Raw genomic sequence first — 18,004 nt, 5'->3', positions numbered from 1 at the left:
TTATCTTTAAATATTAAATACAGCGATTCCAAACATTAATTAAGTACTTTTATTAGTATTTTAAAGTTATTTCATAATCTTTGAAATATTTTAAAGAAATTTGTGGTAGTTATTATCACTTGAAATTTTTGATTTTTTTTAATTCTAAAAGGTTATGGTTTTATAACATTTTAATACTTACCTATCTAAATTTCTTTTTTTCTTACAGAAAACAAAAAAAAAACATTAAACGATTCTATATCGATTATATTTATATAAATATAAACTGACATAGTCGACCTCTTACTCGGAATACATTTTTCGAGATTAATATTTGATTAATTTCAAGTTGAAATACAAATACAGAAATATCAATCATAATTCACCCGTTTCTGTATCTCATCCAACCATCGAGTCTCACCCGACCATGGAGTTTCAACCTTTATTTTTTTTTGTGTCAAATAAGAGGAATGAGTGCTTTTTAATGTTTGTTCATTTGCATATTTAGAAATTAGTGATGCACAATTATTACCATAAATCAAGCAATAACCACGTCTGAAACGGAACACGCGCTACATTCGACGATTGACCAACCGATGTACTGACGAGCAACGGTGTCGGATGTACCATATTATACAACAATTATCAAGACATATATTTATTACTATAAATAGTTATTTGAATAAAATTAATTTAAAAGAATCTCCTTCGTCCGTTGACGAGATAACATAGTAGGTACTACAAATATCGCGCCATTTAAGAGGAATTCCGCTTTCGTGTTGGCAATAAAGGCGAATATTTTTAAAAATAATATACATTTTTTACCAGAATTTTGTAGGGAGGATACAAATATACAAGTATAATACCTTTATTATTTATAATTAATTTGCTTGTGCTATTAATTCATTTTAATATTTCGTTTTTTTTTTTTTTTTTTAGTTCCAATTTATTTTCTGGTTTTTTCTTCTTTTTATTGATTTTTCATAATCTGCTAATGGCTCAAGGACGAACCAAGATAAGATAGTGACAGTTGTTAAACCTGTTAAGGCTATTATGCACTTAATTTAGGTATTAATAATAATAAAACATTTAAAAAATAAATAGTTATATATTTAAGAATACGTAACAAAAACATAAACAAATAAATATCAAACTTAAATTCGACAATAATAATTTTAATTACACAGATATGTTTGAATTGCGATTATTAAATTGTAGTAACTAATAATACTATATATTATCATACAACATAATAGCACAATTAATGTAAAAATCAATTAAATTTACTATTAATTTACAGAAATTGAATAAATATTTTTGTCGTTTTTTTTTAACTGGTTTCTTAATGTTGACAAGCCAATGAGTATAATCTTTTGTTTGAAGATTTTGAAGCACACCTCTAAAAATATTGTACCAGAGGATTCCAATAATGGTACACAGTGCAACTTCTATATAATAGCCATTCATTAATACATTACAATCACCTCCATTAGCTGTACACGTCTAATGAAAAAAAAAATGTATTAAATAACATTTATACTTTAAAAAAAATTATTAAAACTTAAATAAGATCAATCTTTGTAAAAAAGACTCAATCCTTGGATAGATTTTTTTTTTCTGCTTAAAGCACGAAAAATACAACCGAATGAGAACATTTTAATTTTAATATCAAAATATATATTCACTAGCTTCAGCAAAAAAGTAAATATAATTTAATACTAAATTCAAAATATTTGAGGGTGATAATTTTAATTTTTCAATTAAATTATATTTTATCGTAATTGATTATAATATATACCCGTTTCCACGAGAAAAAGGTACCACTTCACGCAAGTAAATTGGTCCTTTTCACATAATCATCGTTCAACGGTTTGTGTCGGCGGCTCAACCCATATGACACTTTACAAAAATGTGGTGGGCTATGCCCAACAATGACCGATTTCGGTTTTCTTTTGTAAGGTCCCGAATCGTTAAAACCTTACATGACTTCCCCTTTTCCGGAGGATCGCCAACCTACATGGCAAGACCATCAGGTTGGACCACTATAGGATTTTGTTTATAAAAGAACAATAATAGAAATAATAATAATAAGTTCGGGCTCGCATATCTAAATAACAAAACACGTTACAAACCCCGTAAGGCCAAAAACAACTTGGGGACCGGCTCCGCCTACCCCAATTAATTAACATTTACATTTTTAAAAAATATATTCTCTCGAGAAAAATAAGATGCTTTCCCGCACATAGCCCTACAACAACAAATCAGCAGTGTCCTCCTCGTCGGTCACGCTCGTTTTTTTGTTAATTTAATATAATTTTAGTTTTAATTGGAACGATAATGAGTCGTCACTGGGGAAGCAACACAAACCATAATATAATATTTACCGATAATCATAAAACAATAACAATATACACTATTCACATGATATCATTCTGTAGCGTTACACTTTTGCGGAAACGAGTATAGTATAGTAAATTGTTCTATATTGGATACAATAACTGATTTTATAATATACTATATTATCATAAAATCATTGGTACAATGCATATAGAGTATTATAATTTATAACTTTTTTTTCATAACACCAATAAATATAATTTAATATTATTTATCAGTCTTACGTTTTGAAGATTTGATGTTGAACAATTATTCTTGGAATCAAGTGAACACTCCTTGAATGTTAATAAATCAATCATTGCAATTGCAACTGAAAATGACCATGCTCCTCCTATGTTGGTTAAAGTATTCAATAATGTCATGTAGGTGCCACCAAAACGATAATCACAAATCCGGGAGAAAAATGCTGATGTAGCTACAGCCATAATGTTAGATAAAATCTATAAACCGTTATTTATAACATGTCAATTGAAATAAAAATGTTTATTAATAAAATCTGTAATATTATCTATTTTTATCTATATTATATCATTAAATAATTAATAATCGTTATCAATATTTAAAAAAATAACAACATAAACTACTATACTATTAAATTTTGAATCCATAAAATCATATTTTTCTTCAATTTTATCCAAAAATGTTATCAACTTACGTCATGTATTGCTAGTATAAATACTAAAATTATATAGTAATAAATTGGAACATCTATAACTCCATGGCGTTTTATCAATGTTGGTGTATAATATATTAAAATAACAAACGTCACGTTCCAAAGTAATCTAAAATACGTAATGAATAATAATTAATACCATAAAGATAAAGAGCAAAAATGGGAAATATTTGAAGTATTTATTAAAATTAAAAACTAAAAATTAAAAAAAAAACAGAGTGATAAACCAATAAATTTAACGTGTTCACGGCCACATGTCAACTATAGTTGATATAGGGTTCTCTTTAGATAAATCCATGTCAAGTATAGTTGACATGGTGTCCATTCATTTGTATACATAAATATTTGACTCTGATTTATTCCAATAAATATTACGATAACATGGTATTTTTAAACAGTTTTCTGTGTATCGATTGGTGTACTTGGTTTTAAAATCAAACAGCTAGATAGTAGCGATATTAGAAATGTTTGTTGTAGGTATACTATTTTTGTTTTTTAAGAGTGACACTGTATGATTCTTGCATATGTTTACAGTTTGATTTTTGACAATTTGTAATTGGATGGAGTAAATTCAAGCCCTCCGTAGTTTTTGACTATAATAATAATATGTCAGGTATAGACCGAGCAGACCAGATGATAAGATACTACCAGACTCCAAATAAATTATTACGTTGGTATATTAAAGTTATTTCTTACACTATGAACATATGTTTATGGAATGTTAATTATTTGTACAACAAGTAAAAAACAAGTATGCTACATTTAGATTTTAAAAGAAATGTTACTTTAGTTGATGTTAGGTGTATTTACTTGGTATATAATTTCATATATTGTTTATATTTCCAAAGATAATACATAATCCCATAGATATTATATAATCCATAGATTGCATATAATTCCATAGATATAATATAATCCATAGATTGTATATAATTTCAAAGACAACACAAAACTCTATAGAATGTATATAATTCCATAGATTGTATAAAATTCCATAGATATTATATAATCCATAGAATGTATATAGTTCCATAGGTTGTATATAATACCATAGATATAATATAATCCATAAATTGTATTATATTATATTCTATGGATTATAAATTACTTATGGAATTTTGTATTATTTTTGAAATTATATACAATCTATCGATTATATAATATCTATGAAATTATGTATTATCTTTGAAATTATATACAATCTATGGATTATTTAAAATCTATGGGATTATATAATATCTATGGAATTATATAATATCTTTAGAATTATATACAATCTATGGAATTTCATGAATTTTGTGTTGTAGTTTTTAAATACAACTTTCCAAATTATGGGTTGGCCGTGAACGTGTTAAAATTCAAAGTGATTATTTTAACCAAACAAATCAGAATAAATAGAAACTAATAAGGATTTTGACTTACGTTAAGGATAAACAATATATAGTTCCTCATATTTTGGTCTTTATTCAAGAGTGTATAGCTTATATAGATCAAACGAAAATTAAATAAAAGTACAGTAGATTTTTGCTGTATCGAATCTCATAAGAAACAAAAAGAAGTACATGAGGTCAAAAAATTCAAGGTTCAAGAAGAATATATTGTACCAAGAATTCACGATTTGTTTGTTTAATAACCCGCAACTTACATCGATTCAAAGAAAAGTTACGGATTGAGTAAAATTTGTAGAGACATTTTTATTCGTTTCAAAAATAAGTAAATGAAGCAATAAATATGAAAGATGAGAACTTCACCGTTTAAAAGTTTATCCGTTCAAATAAAAGTGAATTTTTAGTTTGTAAACTGAATGTATAATATTAATCAAGTATAATATATAATTAATCAAGTATAATATTATATAGATGACAAAAGACTTATTTTTTTGCGTAGGTATGATAAAATATTTTTGTTCTATATTTGAATTTAAATTTATCTACCTGATGGGAGTCGCATTTAGGTATATACTCAATGGTTTTGGACCTGAAGTGTATTTCGCTACAACAAGTGGTAAAATAATTTTTATAGCAAACATGGCTGTGTGTATTACCATTATGCTGTCTTTAGACACACCTGCGTCAATGAGTTTTAAAATCGATACACTGTCGGTTGCAGCAAATCCAATCTTAAATAAACATTTTTATTTATCAAAAATCGTATAATATTATAATTAAAAAAGTTATAACTAAATTAGTTTGACGATTTTATAAAATATAATGTTTTATGATAATTATACTAAAATTCCAAATAATTCAATAATCGAAACAATAATCATCATTATTAATGTATAAATATAAATTTGCATACCTATTATGGAGTAGATACAACTTTGAAAAATCTATTTTTCGAAGTACTAAATTAAATTTATTAAGGCTTATCGACTAATTTTTGTAATTTATCTATGTTAACATTAAACGATTAAAATAGTGTTTATGAAGTACAATTATCATAGGTATAGATCATAGCATGATAAAATATATTGGAAGGGGTATAACATTAACATAAGTTTTGTTTATACTGTATAATGAATTCAATTCTAATGATTCGAGAGCATAATGTAGTCCTGATTATGCAAGTCATCCAAAGTATCTACGCCTATGATACGTATACTTATTTATGATGGAATATGAAAAGACATTTAAATTTATTTTTAAATTATAAATTATTTATTATTTATTGATTATTTACCTTTGCTGTTAATAGAATTAATGCCATTATTCGGACACTAGGCAGCTTCAAAATGTCCCATAATAGTAAATAGTTATGAAAAATGTTGAGCTTTACGTGATCATCTTCTAATCTATTATCTTTTTCTTTTTTGAATAAAGCAATTAATGTTGTTATCAACATAAAAAGAATACCCCAAACGAAAAATAAGCCTGTTCAAAATGAAATTTGTACAATTGTATTGACAATTATTATAATGATATTATAATAATTTTTTTAATTGATTATTTTGTATTTAATTTTGATTATGCTATTAAAATTTAACTCATATTAACATAAATTACAATAGAATAATATATATATATATATATATATATATATATATTAGAACATTCGATTATAAATTTATTATTTATTATTAAAGTGTGGATATTTTAAATATTTGCATATTATTAAAACATATAACCGTAGTTAAATTAAATAATAATGTAGATAATTTAAATAAAAAAAATATTTACACTCATTTCAAATTTTTTATATTATAAATATTTTGCAATTTGAAGATTATATTTTAACTACTTTTCCCTATTTTAATGTTCACTACATGTATTTCGTATAACCTTTTTTTTTTTTTTAATCAACTGTCAAAAAATATTGGATTCTATTTGTTAATTGTTTTTAGTACATAATCACAAACCCGCATATTTTTTTTGGAACATTATTGTATGCAATATGTATATATTTTTTCTTAGTGTCAACAAACTACTAGAAAACTTGAAAAGATCGATATTTTAGGAATAGCAAAATCTGTTACTTTGAATACTGAGTTGTGGGAACGATGAATGATTTGCATGAATGAACAAAATTGTTATTATTTCATAAAGATACTACATTAATTATTATTTACAGTTTCGTAACTAGTAGCATGTATTTAGGCCGGGGCTATGTCCCCACGAATCATGGTCAAAATACAGTGGGGTTCTAATATAATATTTTTTATATCTTATAAATAATTTAATAATTAATAATTAATCAGTGATTTTTATTTTAATTATAATAAATACCAGGGCTTAAAACCGGTAACCGGTTTGTAACGAAATCCTGTAAAAAACCGTAAATTTAAGAACCGAAAACCTCTTTTAGTTTTGGAATGCTGGAAGCAGTTATTGGTTATCGGTAATCAAGGTAAATATCTAAGTATTAACATCAATTTGGTTTTATAACCAAAACCTATTTCCGACCAAAATAATTAACGGTTTTTTCGCGGTATTAATACTTGAATTATGTGATGATTACATTATACTATTATAGTTTATAGAATTTAATTTTCTAGCTATTTTTAAATATTTTTTATAATTAATTAGTCCCAAATAGCAATTAATGACCGTCGAGTATTGCTTATCTGTTGTGAATATCATATATATAAATATAGGTATAACTATACATTATAAATACCGTCATAAACGTCGTCGTCGTGGTGTGCTAATTCCTATTACGTAATAGTCTGTGGAACAGAGGCTTAGTCCATTAAGTATTTATGATATTTTAATATTGTTGTTTTAATATCTGCTCATCCATTTTTTGGGGTTCTGTATTATATACAATATAATCAAAAAGTTCTGTGGCAATGTATCAACCTTAGTGTCATCTTAGAAAATTATTATATTTAATTTCGGTTTTTTACTGTTATAAATTATAAAATTATAACAATAAAAATTGTTTATGCAATTTAGTTTTTGATTATCATTATCTTGATCATAAAATGTTTTAAACTTTAAAGCAGTTTGAAAAAATAAATATTGAAATTGAATGAAATCGATCAAATTAAAGCATATTAAGTTTTTTATTTTGTAATAATAAGAGTTATATTATCAACCCACGAATCGCCTAAATAAACGATTTTAAAAATATGATTAAAAAATTGAAAAATATGCTTTTTAAAAACCGGTTTTAACCGGTAACCGAATACCAAAAACCCTTATCATCGGCTTTTAAACAATTAACAGTTATTATAGTTTTTAAAATAATCTTAAAGATTAACGGTTACTGATTACCACAATATCAAAATTAAAAAATAACCGTAAACCAGTTTTAAAAAATTTTCGGCTCCTACCGGAGCCGATTACCAACTTTATTAGAAACGGTTTTAAGCCCTGATAAATACAATTATTCACTAATTTTGTTTAATATTATAACTTTTTAATTAAATAACAATTAATCAATTATATTTATAAATTAATATTTAAAATAGTTTTCATCTGTTATATTAAATAAATTATATTGGTGTAACTTTTTATAAGGTATTTTTATTATTATAGACATATAGTTACGATACAAACTTATTAGCAATGACAGTATTGGAAAATATATAATGAATAAGATTTTTAACTTATTTTGAATTATTTGGTACTTATCATAGAATAATTACTGAAGGACGAAAGCAGACAACATTTATAATGAGTCTTAAGAATGCACACTATAAGTGCAATAATTACCATAACTATTAATTATGTCGAAAGAAAAATAAGCTATATATTTATTTTCTAGTGATATTCGTGAACTAATTCATCAAATAAATCTATTTAATCATTCGAATGCTCTCTATTTCGATTCGATCAGCTAATCAAAGCAAACATACATATATGTATACATTGTATACTATAGGGGTAGCCAGGGGAAAGGCCGTATCTGGAAATTTTTTTCGAGAGGGGTCTAAAACATGTGTATTGTAATTTTATTGAATTTAGATTTTAACTTTTGATATTTGGTTAAAAATAAGACAAAAAAAGATTTAATCTTCTTTTATTAAAATTAATATCATATTTTCATATGATATTAGGATTAAAATTAAAAGCTGTCAATGATTAATTGGAGTTTAAGTCATTTTTGACAGAAAATATTTATGTTAGTATTAATAATAAATAAGTATTAAAAACATTCTTAAAATATTAAAGAAATTTCAGGAGAGGAGGTCCAGACATCCTGGACCCCTTTCCCAGGTACGGTCTTTGCCAGGGGACCACAGGGTATGCAACTGCAAATTATATTCTATTATTTTTGGAGGTAGCTATTTCTTTTTGTAAGTCTACTTTTTACATATATAGCTATAGCTTTCTTGTATACCCCGAACACGAAATCTCGCTACGCCTATGTTGTATACATACATTGAAAACAAATATGATTTTTATCAAATACAGTAAAGATATACGAGTATATAAAAATTATTCTACTCACTTCTCATGCTTACTATTCCTCCAGTAGAAGGTGTTAAACGTAGGTATTTATTGCTAAAATTTTCTGAAGTAAAAAGCACGGACATCACAGAACTTATCATTATACCTATCGTTTGACCCGACGATTGGCATGTGGACGCATAGCCAACGTTATTCCTGTACAAAATCGGAATATTATTCATTACATAATCATTAAGATAATACGCGTACAGAATGACCACATTGGCTCATTATTTGTAATCGAATCAAATCAAACAACACCAACTTTTTCAGCATAGTCAGTGCCCAACCGTCGACAGCTATGTCTTGTGTGGCAGCCAGTATTTTGGCAATAAAAAATACGTACACTAGTTTCACAATATTCGGCTTCCCCGTTTCGGGCAGCCAATCGTCGATATTTTTAGACATATAGAGAAAACATGCCCCTGTTCAGTGAAAGTACGATGATTTAGTAAAAACATAAAATAAATCACATTTTTATTTATTTGAATTTACTTCGCGTTTTTGCGAAGCAAATTCATTCTTAAGCTAACCGTTTAAGATAAAACTTATACTGTTGTATTAGATACTTATCGAGCCATTTACATTCGTAATGTATTTCAATACAATGCTTATAGTACTGACAAACTCGCGGACATAAGTTTTATTCTAAACATTCACCACAGGCAATTACTATATTGATGGTTATTATTATTTTATATACGTACCCATTAAGAATTGGACTGGTATAAGCCAAGATTTTCGCCTCCCGATTTTTTGTATATAGAGCGCGTCTACCAAAGGAGCCCATAAGATTTTCAAACTAAACGGCCAACCTACTAAACTGAATAAAGCCTGTAAAACAATAGAAAATTGTATGAACTTATTAAATTATGTACATTTAAAATGTGAACGTTACCATTTGATAATAATAAAAATCAACAATAGCGAAACGTGACAGTCGAATATATTTACCTGATCTCTGTATGTTACATTTTTGTTACTTTGCAAAAGTATCGGTACAGCTGACGATAAGCCTAAGGGCATGCCTTGCATCGTGTAAAGTAATATAAGTAAAAAGAAATTTAACCAATCTCCTTTTAAATCTGGCTTAATCAAAATTGGATCTTTATTCGTTTCTGATTTTTGTAGTGCATTTACATTTTTCGGTGCTGTCATCTTAAGTCTGTCGTAAACAAATGAATAGGTATTTTTTCTGGGTGCATGTAAACTCCACCAGAGAAAAAAAACAGGTAAAATTTGGTTTATGTAAACTCCGCCAGTGAAGAAAATCAAGTAGTAGTATTAAATTAATATGATAAATTATTAAAAAAAATTATAATATAATATAATATCGTTCACATTAAATATTTAAATCATAGTAAAAAAATCATAATAAATAATCGTTATACCTAATAATATTAAATCATATTTTTCATAGTAATAATTAAAAATCGTCGACATTAAATATTTTATTCACAGTAAAAAAAATATATATAATAAATAATCGTTATACTTATATAGTTTAATCCAGAAATATAGAGATAAGTCATGTATATAAACTAAAATGATATGATACAATTTGTAAATATTCTAAGTCTTGTATTACTCCATTAGTGTACCTATTTATAGCATCCTGTAATTTATTTTTTATTTCGAATTTTTTAGCTTATTTACTTGAGATATGCCATTTAGTTTTATATAAGTATGGGTTTGAAATTCGGTAAGAACTTTACTAAAAATATGAACATTCGGTTGACTTTTATAAAATGAATTTCTTAGATGACTATAAAAGAATTCGCAGGCAAAACAAAAAAACTGGCGGAGTTTACATATACCCAGTACAAGTAAGAAAAAAAAACTGGTGGATTTACAGTCGCCCATTTTTTGTATAGACGTATAAAATTGATATAATAACATTGTATACGTATTCCAATTAAATATCAAATATTTAAGTGATAATCATCTTAATATTAAACTAAATTAATAAATTTAAATGTATTTACGTACATAATTAGCATTAATAACTATGAAAAAAAATATTTAAACACTTACTATTTTGAATTACAGCCAACGGATATCAAGCTAAAAATAATTGATTAACGGTCAACATATTATGCTTGGGTCAAAACATGGTATAATATAAAATTTTGATAAAATCGAAATGTGCAACACATTAGTTTATTGAATATTATTGCATAGGAAAATATTATTTGAATAATACTTCGTCATAGCCAGGAAGCATTTAATTTAATAAGGAAAATACTACTGAATGCTGAGCATGTATAATGAAAGTGTTACGACTAAATAATAGTCGGGTGAATTTATTTCATTGAAAATTATTTGACATTATTTTTTTTGTATTATTATATTCGCATCAAGGACACGCTGTTGAATGCGTGGGGGAAAACCATATAATTTATGTATTATTTTTGTATCAAAAGACATCGTTATAATATCTCAATATAAAAACACTGTAGAGCGTAGAGTAAGGACTTGACAATTCACATTCCCAACGAGGACAAAAATTAATTGTAGATAATCACGAGGAGCACTGCACGCTTGAATAATTTAAAACCGATTACAGTAAACACAGCCTAGACAATGTCAAAACAGTTACGGTTTTGAAATATTTTCCATGCACGTTAAACTACACTAGACGACAATAGATAACCGAAATGAATGAAATAATTTATTTTCCGTTATATGTCGAATAACTTTTTTTTTAGCATTTATTAGCATTTAGAAAATAAATAACGATGCAAAGGTTTACCTAACACGCAACTGTACCACACCGCAACATTTTACAGCCTAAACCTGCCCGAGCTGATATTTACACAGCTTGGCATAAAATAACAAAAATTTGTTGATTAAAATATACATTATAATATTATGTAATATGATATAATATATTATATTGATGGTGTATTTATTAAAAATATGCAATTATAGACAAATCGACTTCCGATCAAACATCCAATATTTCAAGAGCTTCTACATAGTATTCCTATGTTATGAATTATTTTGATAAACGAAAAAATTGTTAAAAAATCGACTGTAATAATATCACTGGGGATCACGCAAAAAAATATTTACTCTTATAGACTCAAAGTCTAACTCCTTCATTCCCATAATATTTATTTGATGTCCACTTTTTTTTGGTAATACATAAATAACATTATCAATAATAAATCACCTATTAACATTAGATATTATGTAGTCTATTTATGTCTGACGATTACAAAATAACAATTTTATTCTTAGTATAAGCAAAATAGTGACCACCTAATTATTAACCACCCATCCTCAAATCATTTATGGAGCGGCCACTTCTTAAGAACATTGTAAACACGCCACTGCTCATCAAAACTGAAAAAAAAGAAACCTAAGAAAACTTGTGGCACCCAGATCATAACCTATAAGACATTCACATACAGCATGACCGATTGAAATTGAAAACACGGAATGACGAACATTTACGCGTGATGATAACAGCGCGATTACACAGCTGGTTAATCGCAGATGGAGGTAAACCCCACGCCAACCATACATTTTTTTTAATAAAAACACATAAAACTTAAAAAATATTATTAAGATTAAAATATTGTATTAAAATGTCGAAAACAAATTTATTTAATTTGATCTATTTCAGATATTTTGGGATTATTTTTACGAAATAAAAATACAAAGCTTTCGATTTTTATTTTTTATGTATGGAAATTTTAATAGCATGGAATCCTAGAAAAATCTTGCCACAGAGTCCATTGGGGTTTAAACCATTTCACGTGTATGAGTTATACATAAACATTTATAAAATGTTCAGTTGTTAGTCATAAGTTAAATGTTAATATTGAAATAAGTTAATAAATAAATTAATTTATATCTCAATGGAAATGATTACGATCATTCGGCACATACTCGTATGTATGCGTCAGTTTGTAGGTCGAAACTATGTCGGAGCACTTTTGAGTATCACTTTCTCTTAATTCAGATAATATATGTTGATGAAACGAGGTCTATAACACTTGATCTAAGTATGTTAATCAAAACTCTGTTAACACTATTCAACCTAATTTTTCTAGTTCATTTTCTTAATTTTAAGTATCGTACATTATCGTCATTTTACTATATACCGCAAAACTAGTAAATACCAACATTTATTTTAGGCATTGAATTTTGAAATGGATTAAATATAGGTATTTTTTTTATTATATTATCGATTACTTCATTTTTCAATACTACTTACTTCTCTATTACTTCTTATTTGTTGATGATTGGAAAAATTATTCATGGTCGAAATTGTGTACTCACAAAACATTTTTAAAAAAAATATGCGCATGGTTAAACCTCGTATTACTCAGAATCTAGAAAAATAACAATGAAATAAACAAATTTTAAGATTAAACACTCGGTGGTTTTTTTATTTAAATTATTAAGCAGTGTGAATAATTTCTTAGTAGGTACAAATATTTATTATAAACATAAATTATGGAATAAAATAAAAGTTTAAAAAAAGTATTGTTGTCCATATGATTGTGAAACATTTCTAGTTTATTTAATATTTGTCATCGGAAACAATATTCATTATTTAAATATTTGATTAATAGAAAGTCAAAAACTTTAAGGCATGCAGTAATATTTTGTAAAGCTTGATTATTAATACTTTTCGCTTTTTGAACTAAGCTTTTAAACTTAACTTGATCGTTTAAATGTTTTCAAGCATTGTTCTCAGGACTTGTATTGATAATAATAACGTTTTGATAAATCTTCTATTCGAACAAATATTATTTAAGTATATCGAAAAAACCTTGAAACATCTGCATTAGAAACATCATGGTGATGATGAAATATTTATTTCAAGGTAATTTAATTAAGAAGCCATAAGAATATAAATAAGAAAATTTATGATATAACAGTATTACCAGTGATTGTGCTATTATTTTTCAATAGATACAAATATCTAATTTAAAATTAATTAATGAGTTTGACCCATGTTTTCTATTTTTTATATAATGTATTAAGTAGTTGACCCAGAATAGTAGCTACAGGTTCAATTCCATAACTATAATACAACAGCTTTCGAAACTGTTAAAATATCAACCATTATGTTTATGTTTCATGTCATGAAATGTTTCTTTTTATTTCTTATGTAAGATGTGTTAAAATAAGTTTTTATACATATCTGCATTTTTATATATGCATATTTTTATTGTTAACTTGGGTGACGTAATTTTATTTTTAAATACGTAAATAATAATTAGTGATGAAACTGAACAACTTTGGGATTGATACTCATAAATAGTGTTAGAAATTATGGTTAAAATTAAGAATTTACTCTACTAGAACAGCAAAAAACAAACACTTCTTACATAAATTACAATAACACAGTGGTTTATTTTTGAGGAGTGTCGGGTCTCGACCTCTCCCCCCCCCCTTTATTTATTTCTTCAACTATCACTCGACTTGAAATTCAAGCTGTGGCACCATAGATAATAAGATAATATTATCTATGTGTGGTACTAACTGAATCCATTAAAATAATTTAAACTACAAAAGAACACATACATTCTGCAAAAATTGTAGGATCTGCATAAGATCAGTGGCGTAGCTATCATAGGGCGAAGCGGGGCAGTGCCCTGGGGTCTCGGAGCACAGGGGGCACCTTGAACATTTCTGAAACTATACTTCCCTAAAATAATTAACAATGTTGATGATATTTAACTTTCCTAATCGTACGTGGTGGTTCCAGTAACAATCAGTATTGAAGCAGAATAATAATAATAATACACGCAATATTTGTTTTTTTTTTTTAAATAGATACTTCCTAATAAACGGCATTTTCTTTTTACTCTGCACATCTGTTAATTATCTGGCAATTCATTTTATTCATCATTTCATAATAAATAAATATTCATATAAAAAAAAAAAAACAATATAATGTGTATATCTTGATTTTCATGTAAGTATAATATCAGTTTGGGAACCATACGCACCGGGCCCTTTCCTGTGTAGCTACGCCACTGCATAAGATAATGGACAGTATACAGTTCATATTGTAAAAATGTTTAATGTGTTTTTAGATAATGTCCATAAACACAACAAAACAATTAAATGAGGGTGGTATAAATTATTTAATTATAGTAATAAGGGAATATATAACGAACTTATTTTCCGGTCCAAAATATAATGGCGGAACACACCAGAAACAGTTTATGTCTTCGATTTTGGAATTTATAATAACAAGAGTCTGCGATATTCTTTTTTTTTTTTTTAACGGAATTATACGCATTTCTTGATATACTTTTCAATATTAATTTTAAGTCGATAGTTGAACTTAAAACCAATGTACAAATTTACAAACAGATTAAGGCAGTAAAATTATGTTTGTCCCATCTCTTAGTTAATATTGTAGCTCTTCAGATATTCTTGGACGTTTTTAATGTAATCATCGTACGCGAAGAGATTATCTAATGCACACTACGATTAATAGATACACAGTAAATTAAAAATAATGTTATCTTTGGTATCAAGATATTCCAAAAAACACAATTTTATCAATATCCATATATAATATATTATATATAATTATACGTCAGTTAAAAAAAAAGTGTAATGTAAAAACGTTGTCAATCTAGTCATTGTTTAATAATCTTCGATCACATTTAAATATAATTCTATTAATGCATTTCAGTGTATTTAAAATTGATAATATAACGAAACTTTCATTTGTTTAACTTTTAAGATACTGTTTTTATATCATAGAAGCATTATGAGAATCCTGTTTCTCACATTAACCGGTGTCTACATTAGGCAGGATCCACTGTATTTTAATTGCATCTAATAAATATTTATATTTTTGAAATATATTTATATTCAATTGAAAACAAAGATTTAGGAACTTATTTAGTTGCACTTTGTCTTGAATATTATGCAAATTTTCTTCCATGTAAAAAAAATTATACCAATTTTAGTTATTTTATTTTATATGTTAATATGTACATTTTTTTTCATATCAGTTTTTCTTAATCTTAAATATGTTACATTATTAATTAAGCATTTTATCATGTATGCGATGATATAAATAAGGAACCAAAAAAATAGAAATATACAATAGTATTATATATTACAAGAAAAAATAAATTACACTATTATGTAAACAAAGCGTAAATTGTTATAAAAGTAATGAAATAAATATAGAAAAAAAAAGTGTAAGAAATTAAACATTTTTATGATATTTAAAGTCATCTTCAATATCGTTGATTATGTTTTTCGTGTTCGGTGAGCTGGCGTTTACTTATTCATCATGATGTATTTTATCGAATCTATAAATTATTAAAACAGATTAATTTTATTTTATATTATGAATTCAAAAATATTAATATTTACCCTAAAAACACCATTATCTTTGACAAGTGGTTTGCTTTCAAAAGAAGCGTTTTATCTGATTTGAATGTTTTCGAACAATGCTGTACGAATTATCGATAAAACAAAATTAGTTTGATCGTTTTTCAATAGACATAAGGGATAACTGTTGAATATTATCCTGTAAATATTAAGATTAAATTAGATTTATTGTATGTTGGAATTTAAAATGTGAAACAAAATTAGAGAAAACAAATTCGTTTACTACTTCTTAATTAATTATTTAATTATCTTATTAATTAGCTGTATATGATAAAATTAAATAACATTTATAATTCTATCGCGATTAAATATTTTGAAATTATAAGTTAAAATATTTTGATCAAGTGTGTTGTCGATCGACATCCTCCATATAAGATAAGAGTATATATTATATGTATAATATTGTTAATAGTATAATTACATTGCTGCATCAAAACCGTTTCTTCTACGAAATCATATAGTAAATCATAACAATCACTTTGAATTAATTTAGTCATTAGTTGAATGGTAAGTGATTTTTGTCTATATTTAAAACGAGATCCCTTCGTAATCGACTGATCTGGATCTGAAACTAAAACCAACAAAATCAATTCATCCTAACTCACAACCTGTTGTTGTCGCAAACTCCAATTTTCCAAAGATATTAAAATCACTACTCTAATTTTCTGTTCAACGAATTCACAAACATCAATACTACTTAAATTATATTAATATTTAAGCCGATGGCTCAGCTTCATCGATTTCAGTTGTTCAATCGTTTTATACCTCAATACCTTAAATCAACTCGCATTGATTTTGAATAATCGATAAAAGTCTGTGCAATATTTGAAACTCGGTTTAGAATAATATTATATAGTTACCTGCATGAATCCATTTGTCGAAGTAAATGTCATATCATGTATTTTAACGGTCTTAACGTTGTTGACATAACTTTCTCTAAACGAATCAGGTTCTAGTATTAATAGATGCGTAAAAGCTTTGACCATGCTATATTAGACTAGAAATACGACTAGAAATAATAAATCACGTTATTAGGAGAGCTATTAAAATGTTTCATTAATAATATTTAAAATGTTACTTTTGATAATTTCGAACCAGTCATTTGTAATATTTTACACAAACAGTTAACTTGTAGATTTCCATTTTATTTTAACACATCCGTTATCAACCTAACAATGTTTTTAATTTCCCAATGGATGTAGAATAAATAAAAAATTCTAATTCAAAATATATTACATGGTATGCGTATCTGAAATAAAATATAATTTATTTGTCAGTTGGATTTAACAATAATGATTTTATTGATTTCTTATTGTGGTATCTAATTGTTCATCGGTACGGGTGTTCGTTGAAAATTTAATATTTATATTCAAATAAACGGGTCATTGAAAAAATTAAAACATAATAATCTTAAAAATATTCATACTTCACTTATTGAAACTGCTCTATTTTAAGGGACAGCGGGGTTGATAAAATTATCCCTTTAGAACTCAGAGCTAAATAAAATAAGACACAAAATGAAGTACTTGGAGGTATCCGTTATTTTTTTAAAAAATAGTTAGATTTCTATTATTACACCTATATAATATATTTATACAATTTTCCTAAATAATATTTTTATTTTTTGGTAAATTATTTTAAGTCATTATTTTGATTATAAGCTCATATCGGGTACTTA

General features: G+C 26.2%; 1 protein-coding gene and 1 long non-coding RNA gene across 2 annotated transcripts; both read right to left on the bottom strand.

Annotated features, from left to right (window-relative positions):
- Positions 1 to 1,147: 1,147 nt before the first annotated feature.
- Positions 1,148 to 11,597, bottom strand: LOC112691887 (acetyl-coenzyme A transporter 1-like). The gene is made up of 10 exons (XM_025566321.1): positions 10,978 to 11,597; positions 9,898 to 10,108; positions 9,651 to 9,777; positions 9,209 to 9,368; positions 8,945 to 9,099; positions 5,732 to 5,922; positions 4,984 to 5,168; positions 3,032 to 3,158; positions 2,601 to 2,816; positions 1,148 to 1,482 (listed from the first exon to the last, which is right to left on the bottom strand). The coding sequence occupies exons 2-10, from the start codon at positions 10,099 to 10,101 to the stop codon at positions 1,210 to 1,212; spliced, it is 1,638 nt and encodes a 545-aa protein (XP_025422106.1). The 5' UTR covers positions 10,102 to 10,108; positions 10,978 to 11,597; the 3' UTR covers positions 1,148 to 1,209.
- Positions 11,598 to 16,165: 4,568 nt separating this feature from the next.
- On the bottom strand, positions 16,166 to 17,489 carry LOC112691888. Its single transcript, XR_003149361.1, has 5 exons — positions 17,405 to 17,489; positions 17,187 to 17,335; positions 16,748 to 16,897; positions 16,309 to 16,465; positions 16,166 to 16,244 (listed from the first exon to the last, which is right to left on the bottom strand). It is a non-coding gene; the product is annotated as an uncharacterized LOC112691888 (long non-coding RNA).
- Between the last annotated feature and the right edge of the window lie 515 nt (positions 17,490 to 18,004).

The sequence above is a fragment of the Sipha flava genome, unplaced genomic scaffold, assembly GCF_003268045.1.
Source record: "Sipha flava isolate LNK unplaced genomic scaffold, YSA_version1 67_pilon_pilon, whole genome shotgun sequence".
NCBI lineage: Eukaryota > Metazoa > Arthropoda > Insecta > Hemiptera > Aphididae > Sipha > Sipha flava.
This window is presented reverse-complemented; position numbering and strand designations above follow the sequence as displayed.

Bases quoted from the DNA above. Each gene is read 5' to 3' on its own strand.
- LOC112691887 (XM_025566321.1), bottom strand. From the start codon at position 10,101: ATGACAGCACCGAAAAATGTAAATGCACTACAAAAATCAGAAACGAAT. The intron at 5,923-8,944 runs GTGAGTAGAATA...CATTTTGAACAG, and splicing joins AGGAATAGTAAGCATGAGAA to GCTTATTTTTCGTTTGGGGT. The intron at 1,483-2,600 runs GTAAGACTGATA...TTTTTTCATTAG, and splicing joins CAACATCAAATCTTCAAAAC to ACGTGTACAGCTAATGGAGG.